The 9,746-nt window shown below is 33.1% G+C and overlaps 1 protein-coding gene across 1 annotated transcript in view; it reads right to left on the reverse strand.

The window, feature by feature from the left end:
• Positions 1-8,511, reverse strand: part of LOC145333343 (EF-hand calcium-binding domain-containing protein 7-like) — a 42,855-nt gene extending 34,344 nt beyond the window's left edge. The window contains exons 1-9 of the mRNA XM_080178462.1: positions 8,464-8,511; positions 8,064-8,161; positions 6,307-6,414; positions 5,149-5,253; positions 4,610-4,676; positions 4,310-4,359; positions 1,586-1,644; positions 877-957; positions 632-667 (exon numbers count right to left, since the gene is read on the reverse strand). Of these exons, the coding sequence (XP_080034588.1) occupies positions 632-667; positions 877-957; positions 1,586-1,644; positions 4,310-4,359; positions 4,610-4,676; positions 5,149-5,253; positions 6,307-6,414; positions 8,064-8,161; positions 8,464-8,504 (645 nt within the window). The 5' untranslated portion in view covers positions 8,505-8,511. The remainder of the gene's footprint in view (positions 1-631; positions 668-876; positions 958-1,585; positions 1,645-4,309; positions 4,360-4,609; positions 4,677-5,148; positions 5,254-6,306; positions 6,415-8,063; positions 8,162-8,463) is intronic.
• Between the last annotated feature and the right edge of the window lie 1,235 nt (positions 8,512-9,746).

Raw genomic sequence — 9,746 nt, forward strand, 5'->3', positions numbered from 1 at the left:
TAGAAACATCCCTAGATAGATAGATATTACTATAGTATACTGGTGAGATAATACTGTTCCATCTTCAACATAGAAACATTCCTAGATAGATAGATATTACTGGGGTATACTGGTGTGATGATACTGTTCCATCTTCAACATAGAAACATCCCTAGATAGATAGATATTACTAGGGTATACTAGTGTGATAATACGGTTCCATCCTCAACATAGAACATCCCTAGATAGATAGATATTTCTAGGGTATATTGGTGAGATAATACTGTTCCATCTTCAACATAGAAACATCCCTAGATAGATAGATATTACTGGGGTATACTGGTGTGATGATACTGTTCCATCTTCAACATAGAAACATCCCTAGATAGATAGATATTACTAGGGTATACTGGTGAGATAATTAGTAAACACACTTTCCTTATACTGATAACAAATAACCAAATGATTCTGTTTAAAGATTTGAAACCCTCATAGTAACAAAAGAACAGCATATTGTCAACAAATTATACTGCTTTGAATAAATCAATAGGAGACCCATAATATTTACAGATTTTTTAGTCTTTCATTTTGTCAAAGAAAAGCCCAACTTTGGGGGGCTACTCTGTTAATAATAATTCACCATTTTATTTACCTTTTTCATAACTGAAACATTCTTCAATTCATAATCCTAAAATGTAGAAAATAAAATCATTATCCAAAACCAAGATCTTTATTTTTCAATTAGTAACTAACAAGTTATGTTTAGCAAGATATGTAGAGCCGCTCTGCAGTGGAAAAGTTCCATAATACATAGGTTTAGTCAACTTTAATTTTCCCAAAAAAGATTATGCCAAAAATCACAAAACCTAGACGACGAAAATTAAATCTAAATCTAACCTGTTGATGCACCATTGCCCTGACTGTGCTCAAATTCTTTTCAGGGGAGCTTGCTCCACTTTTAGAGGTCTTTCTTTTCACCTAGATATTTGAAAGATTCCCTAGGGAAGGTACAAAGACGACATTGTTTTTTTTTTATGAGAAGAAAGTTGCTTTCGAGAAGTTGTGTATTTTAGCTGTTGAAACTAAGAGTGGCGTAGTTTTTCTTTTGATTGTTTATAATTTTGATAAGTTGTATTGGGTTATGGGTAGCACTCATGTTATAGGCCCTACAATTTTGGGGTTCCCCAAAGGAGTGCTTCACCAGACACTTGTGCGAAAGCACAAAAATTTGCTTTTACTGCACTATCATCAATATAAAATATTATTTCTTGCTTGGTGTGTTTTATTTCAGATATCTCTTATGAAAATATTAGTTAAAGACCAGCACCTATGACTCTATGGGATATTTTTAATTGATGAAAGGGGGGGGGGGGGGGTCGGCCCTAACCGTAGATTTTTGATCAATAAAGGAAAAGTAGAAAAATTTGAGGAAAAGTTGATTTTTTCTCTTGGTAGGGTATAAAAACCTCTCCCAAAATAGTTATAAACGACCCCTCGACAAACAAAGCTTTACTTTATAAGAAAACCATTTAGGTTCAGTGGTTAGTAGGACCTATCACTAAAGACAGACATACATCCGGTTACTTTAAGGATTGTTCTTATATACCTTAAATGTTCGTGTCTTCACTAAATGATCCTTTTCCTCCAATTTCAGTTTTTCTAAGGCTGAAAAAATTTACATTTCAATTTTTTGTAGAGATTTTCCAAGTATTCCAGTATCTATCTATAATACAAAGTAGAACAATGTCTATCTGTCTGTCTGTCTGTCTTTTTGTCCGTCCGTCTGTCTGTTTGGCCATCTGTCTGTCTGAAGCTTATGATCTCAGTAACCCCTGAACCGATTGGACTCTACTCTTCAGTGAATATACCTATTGGTCCTGTGATGGTTAAGCTATTTTATTGGTGGGTAGGACACCCCTAAACCCCTAAAAAAAATCCCCCCCCCAATTTTTTGTTGTTGTGTTTCTTCCACTTTCTATTTGAGGGTAGGTACAAGAAGAAACTTCCCTGTCAAAACGTTTAGCATTCTATCGATATGCAATTTAAATAGTTTATGTCGACTGTTTGGCTTTAATAAAACTGAGGTCTTAGCTGACCTAATATTGCATGGGACTTATATTTGGGTACTAAAGGGTGTTTAAAAAAAAACCAGACGCTTCACTCTTTTCAATATAAATCCTACAGTTTTGGTCAAAAACTAACAAAAAATGACCCAAATCATGTCCAAGCAATGACAATGAGGAAGCAATATTGAATTTTGATTTCTACTCACATCTCCTGAGCACTACAGCTCGAGTCCTAGCCCTTGTGAAGAATTTTTCCCTACGTGGAGAGTGCATATTTTATTACAAATTAAGACAGTTTTGTCTTTTTTTAAAAAGAATAAACTGTCTAAAGTACTTGAAATCTTGTAGATAGACCCCATAATGTTTTGAGTTTTTGATGGGGCATATAAAGACCTTTCTATAGACGCCTTAACCAGATTTCTGACTCAATCCTTGCCAATTTGGCATCAAAAAGACAGAGCAATCAAACATTGAGTCATGACTGCTCTGTCTTTAAGAAAAAGAACAAACTGTCTTAAGTACTTAAAATCTTGTAAATAGAACCCATAATGATTAGAATTTTTAATGGGACATGTAAATATCTTTCTATAGACACCTTAATCAGGTTTCTAACACAATCTGAGCCATTTTGACATCAAAAAGAAAGATCTGTCAAACATCAAGAACTATGGAGAATTGTCATGTCTAAATGTTTAATGGGTCTGTCTTTTTTATGCCAAATTGGCTAGGATTGAGTTAGAAACCTTTTTAAGGTGTCTATAGAAAGGTCTTTACATGCTCCATCAAAGATTCTAAACATTATGGGGTCTATCTACAAGATTTTAAGTACTTAAGACGATTTGTTGTATTCTAATCTCCATGTAAGGAAAAATTCTCCACAAGGGCTAGGACTCGAGCAAGATTTTAAGTACTTAAGACAGTTTGTTCTTTTTCTTAAAGACAGAGCAGTCATGCCTCAATGTTTGATTGCTCTGTCTTTTTGATGCAAATTGGCAAGGATTGAGTCAGAAATCTGGTTAAGGCGTCTATAGAAAGGTCTTTATATGCCCCATCAAAAACTCAAAACATTATAGGGTCTATCTACAAGATTTCAAGTACTTTAGACAGTTTATTCTTTTTAAAAAAAAGACAAAACTGTCTTAATTTGTAATAAAATATGCACTCTCCACGTAGGGAAAAATTCTTCACAAGGGCTAGGACTCGAGCTGTAGTGCTTTGGAGATGTGAGTAGAAATCAAAATTCAATAGTGCTTTTTTATTGTCATTGCTTGGACATGATTTGGGTCATTTTTTGTTAGTTTTTGACCAAAACTGTAGGATTTATATTGAAAAGAGTGAAGCGATTGGTTTTTTTTAAACACCCTTTAGTAATATTATGCACGTCGATTTTATTGTTCTAATAAAACTAGCAGTTAGTGTCCTCCCCCCCCCTCACTTTTTTATTTTAGTTAAAAAATTAAATTAACAAAAATTTTGTTATAAACCTTTCCAGGACCTATGAGAAGCTACCCTGTAAAGGAGAACCTGATCGGTTCAGCGCTAAGCGAGATCCTTCGGTACAAACATACACACAGATAGACAGTTAGATATCCTGCTACTTTATTATAAGGATTTGCATAATTTGTTATATCGATAATAATTATAATGACATCATAATGACCGAAAAGTTTTGTACAAAAATGTTTTCTTCATCTGACATATCTCTCCCTCAAGTAATTGAAAAATTCCAAAGAGATTAAAATAATAAAAACTCTTTTACATATTGAACTATTCTACGCGTTGAAATTAAATTGAAAATAACAAGGATGACAACATCCATATGTGGCGAAGGGCACAAAAACATGGATACCACAAAAAAACAGCAATGTTTCCCAAATATCAGCCAAAATAGTAACATTTCCACAACCCTAGCTTTACAGACCGAAGGACAAACAGACATAGCTAAGAATAGGGTAGCTTCAGTACTAAAAATCGATGTATTTTTAGTTGAATGTTGCACCAAATTTTAATATACTCTGAAAAAGTGATGCTCGCAGCTGGCTAAAATAACTATACCCCCATCCACTTCTTTTACCCAATTCCCTCCAATCCAATTGGATGAACGAACTGACGAATAAATCATGTCCATATAAGAAAGCTAAATTGACAACAAATTTTCCCATGGATTTACATCTACTAATATTCTATATACATTGTTCTTGAAAATAATCGATTCCAGCAAGATTTTACCCTGAACTGCGCCAGATCCTAATAATTTCGTTTACCTTGATTTTGTAGCTCTTCTGAAGTTTTCATTACAGTTGAACAAAAATCCCTACAAAAATATATTGAAACTCATTAAATTCATATATTGTAAGACGAGAAAACGAACAATACTATATCTAGTATTACAGACAATTTTCCATGCATATTAAAATAAAAATCAGCCCGGGCCGTTCGGCCTCTCGTGGTTAACATTTACTGGTTTTAATCTTATAATATATCCTTTTAATATTCACGGAAAGCTGTCTATAACACGATGCAAGAAATAATTATTACATAGTTGTCTGAAATAAAAAAATCACCTGTAATAAAATTTTCTGTCTTTATTGTATTCCTCATTGTTTAGAAGATTTCTCACTGTTGTCTCATCTAATTATTGGATATTTTAGCGTTTTTATTATGGATATAATTTATAATATGTACTTTTTACAGATTTTCTGGTAAAAATTTAATCTTCTAAAAGACTCAGTTAAGGCTTTTTTAATCCAAAGCCATCAATAAATGATATATTTTTAAAATTAATTCATATAAACCCTTTATATATTTTTTGACTCCAATATTTTCGACAGACATTTAATTTAGCCAGCGCACATCTAGTTAATTGAGTATTAATTAGCGGCTATGCCCATAGATACCTCTAGGGGCATTTCAAACTTTTAATTGCAGTTTAAAAAAGAAAAAGTAAATAATTTATTTTGGGTGTAGTCATCTTAATTCTATTGGTGGTTGGACCCTCCTACAAAATAGTTAAAAACATTCACTGAAAAGCTTATCTGGAAAGGAAAAACATGTCACATGAGCGGTAAGCGAGATCTTAATTATTAGAAACCATTATTCCTACCTAATTTATCCCCTTTTGTGGTTAGATCCGAATAGAATGTCTCATGATGTATCCAACCATTTCTACCAGGATCTAGCTTCTCAAAGGCTCCTATCAGGCTGTTCACTAGATAGATAGATACTTAGATAGATAGTTAGTTAGATAGTAAGATAGATGGTTAGTTAGATAGTTCATAGTAAGATAGATAGTTAGTCAGATAGTTTGATAGATAATTAGACAAATGCTTACAAGTTAGTTAGATATATATCTAAATAGATAGTTAGATAGATAGTTAAATAGATAGTTTGATAGATAATTAGACAAATGCTTACAAGTTAGTTAGATAGATATCTAAATAGATAGTTAGATAGATAGTTAGATAGATATTTAGATAAATAGTTGGATAGATATATAGATAGTTAGATAGATATCTAAATAGATAGTTAGATTAATAGTTAAATGGACATATCTATAATACAAAGTAGAACGATGTCTGTCCGTCTGTCTGTCCGTCTGTCTGTCCGTCTGAAGCTTAAGATCTCAGTAACCACTGAACCGATTGGGCTCTACTCTTCAGGAAATATCCCTACTGGTCCTGTGATGGTTTTAAGCTATTTTCTTGGGGGGTGGGACACCCCCAACCCCCCCAAAAAATGAAAAATACCCCCCCCCAAAAAAATTTTTTTTTTTACTTTTTCTTTTTAAATCTAAAATACGAAAAATTAGGTTGATCAAACCTCTTGGGGCAAAGCCCCTAGAGGCTAGGGGCGAAGCCGCTAGTATATTATATAGTTAATTAGGTACATGCACAATATATGTATATAGATATGTTGATAAAAAGATTATGAACATCTAGATAGATAGTTAGATAAATAGTTAAATGGATAAATAGTTATATAGATAGTTAGATTGATAGTTAGATAGATAGTTAAATAGATAGTTAGAAAGATAGTTTGATAGATAGTTTGATAGATAGTTAGATAAATAGTGAAGTAGATAGATAGATTGTTAGATAGATACTTAAATGTATACTTAGATTGGTAGTTGGATAGATACATATAAATAGATAGTTACATAGATAGATAAATTGATAAGAAAATAGCCAGCTTAATAGCTAGATGAATAAATAGTTAAATTTAATATAATATTATGATTTTTAAGAAAGTTATAGATATATACCTGATGGTTTAGGTTCTATCTCCACAATGTCCAGAAAATGGTTGAATGTCATACTGGACTGACCGGAAGGCCAGAAAGTATTCAGACGCGTCATACTTGGATTAAATCCTAGGTAAATTTTATAAATATATATGCAGAGAAAGGAACATGGCATTTGAAAACGAATTATGCTATTGTACTCTAAGAAGATAAAGGCTTAAACGATATCTAGTTTCAAAAATATCCTTTGGCCATTAAAGCAAAAATGTGAATGTAAATTTCCCCTTTTGAAGTAACTTTACAAAGTGTCTCATATTCAGCCATGGGACGTCATAAAAATGAGGGAAATGAGATTAGAAGTGGGAAAGAAAACCATTAAAAAAGAGATGGATAATCCATTATTTTTATGACGTCACATGGCTGATTTTTAAGATACTTTGTAAAGTTACCCCCTTTGAAAAAACCACTTTATACAAAATTTCAGAAATTTATTTTTCAAAACTCCCGAAAAAAATATCATAGAGCATTAACCCTTACAGAACGGGGGGGGGGAGGGGGGCTCAAAGAGCCCCCCCCTCTAGTTTTTTCAATGTCATTTTTTTGTAGGTAAGATGGAGAGCTGTAACTTCATGACTTTTTAAGTTTAGTAATTATACGTCGGCAAAAGTTGATTTTATTAGGATATCTGGTCTGTGTCGGTCGTGGTGTCCGGTCAAAGTCGGTTGGGTAGCAAAAAAATTAGAAAAAATTCTAAATAAATCTTAATTTCTACATTATGACTTTTGTGTATAAGGTAGAAACCTAAATTTTTTTTGGTGAATACTTAGATATCAATGACCATCTGAGAAAAGTGGTGTTATGACCGTTTGACCGCTCCCTGACCGACTTTATGACCGATTTTTGTCCGGCTTTTACTACAGACATATATCATGAATATCGTGGCTTCTATTACAGCTAGAGACCTATAATTTTTTTGGTAAATCCTTGAGCAATAATAAACAGATAAAAATATTAATTTGCGCCGCCAACCGCCGTTTTACCGCCGTAACCGCCGAAAATGGCGGTTTCCGTTATTTGCCGTTTTTCGGCGATGATCAGAAAAAGTAATTTTTTGTTATGAAAAATAAAAGTTCGTCCTTAAATTTGGTCATCCTAGCTGCAAAATTGGCCGCTTTACAGCAGTTTTAAAATTTAGCGGCTGGCCGCTAAAAAGCGGCTAAGGAGCAGTCTGACTGCTATGACTAGAAAAAGTAATTTTCTCTAAAAATACACATGAACCACCAGAAAAAAAAATTTACGTCTTTATCTGTACCATGAGCCGAGATAGAGGGGGGGGGGCTCTTTGAGCCCCCCCCCCCCCCCCCCCCCGATCTATTAAGGTGGGAATTGGGGCCCGATCTGTAAGGGTTAATAATAGACCAGCGGTCAGTATGGTTGAAAGAGTAGACGTGCATTGGTCATTAAAATTTTCACCAAGAATAACCCTTCTATATTACAAAGCAAACATAAAAATACATTTTCACTATAGAAATTTAATGTTCAATAGAGTATTACAGACGGAGAGATGGACGTTTATAATTGTAGATTAGCTTCGCTACTAAGAATATTAGAATATACATATGGACTATGGAAAAAAAACACTTCTTGTGAAAAAATAAGATACAAAGCAAATTTAGAAGACAAATAAATAAAAACACATTGTTACTAATCCCAAACAAAAATTGACTTGTAGAAAAGCCTTGATGATAAAAATTAATTGTAATATTTAAAAAAAATACCTGCAAATTGTAAAGCTTGTTGCAACTGTTGTTTAGACGTTAAATCCTGGGCTGGTGAAGCCGCTACTAGACAATAAGCGGCCCTGCCCATATCTTCCCTAAAAAAATAACATATTTAGATGGGTAAATAAATTAATAGATAGATAGATAAATACATATATGGTTCATTAAAAATCGTCAACTGAAAAAAAGTCAAAATTTCTCCTAACCCGTTTTGTTAGCCCAATGGATTGATGGCCTTTAATAACAAAACTGGTATTTGATTAATGATTTTCATTTTAATATTTGTGAAAAATTGTCTGTAATATGATGTTACACGTAAGATTCCGGTAAGGCCCAGAACTAGTTTTAATTCAGCGGATATTAATCGGTTTCGAAGCCATACTGGAAATATACATACCAATCTTCAGCAGACAGCAATCTATCGTCTTTCATTTTCATAGATTTTTTTTCTAAAAAAAAATAACATAAATAAGAAAATTAGATATATCTAAAAATAATTCTTAATTTCTTTTAAATATAATCTTTAATAGCAGCCAAGAAATTCACATTTCTTTCTTCTACACCGTTCCTTGCGGACGGAGACACAGACTTGCAGATATTTCGTATTAAAAGAGTAGTTTCGCTCCTAAATGCACTATAAATTAGACAACTATCTATTTTATTACACGCACTGGTTATTTATGATTTATTTTAGTTTTTCACATAATAAACAGAAAGAAAGCCAGTTAAACTCTTTCATATATTTGAATGGATGTAATTTATACATGGATATTATGACAGGGGGAAAATTGTCGTCAATTTAGCTTGCTAACATGGAATCCGTTAAGTAGGGGGGAAGGGGTGGATGGTGGGTATCGTTATTTTAGCCGGCTGCAAGTTTTACTTTACTCGTGAATAAGAAAATCTCATAAGGAAAAAGAAAATCTGGTATAAGATCAGAGTAATAACATATCCATTTTCCATATTTGTATACTATACATATACGTATGCAGGTAGACAATAAGGAATTAACAGCTTTCTAAATATAACCATTCACTAGCGGCTACGCCCCTAGAGGCCTCTAGGGGCACTTGAGGAGGGGGAAGTCGAATTTGATAACCCAATTTCTTATTTTAGATTTTTTTTAAAGTAAAAAAAAAGGTTGGGGGGTAGATTTTTTTTTCTTTTGGGGGGGGTGCCCCCCTCCCTCATTTTTAATTCTAGTTAAAAAATTAATTTTTTTTTTGGGGGGGGGGAGATCCTTCGGTACAAACAAACACACAAACACACAGACAGACACACAAACAGACAAATAGACAATGTTACTTTAGTATAAGGATAAACAAGGACATTTTGTCAAGGAGGGTGGGGACATTGGACTGTTTATTACAGCAGTCCCAAAAGTTTTATAATAACGTTTTCTTATTCGTTGACTTTGGGGAGTAGAGTGTCAAAACATTTCAACCACTTATAGTAATCTAAAGACGGGGAAATTTTGTATATTATCAACAGGGATGTACATCAGATCATTGTCTTATCCCTTTATATCCCTACATTTTTGTATATGAGTATCGAAGTATAAGCAACTGTTGAAGAACAGTGAACAGAAAAAATGGATGTTCAGACCGTTTTGTTTCTATTTATAGAGGATCTAAACTATATTATTTTCTTTAAAAATTTATAGCTTATTATAGTCAGAGA

The sequence above is a fragment of the Acartia tonsa genome, chromosome 12 (genome assembly GCF_053477335.1).
Source record: "Acartia tonsa isolate MP-2025a chromosome 12, ASM5347733v1, whole genome shotgun sequence".
Taxonomy (NCBI): Eukaryota; Metazoa; Arthropoda; class Copepoda; order Calanoida; family Acartiidae; genus Acartia; species Acartia tonsa.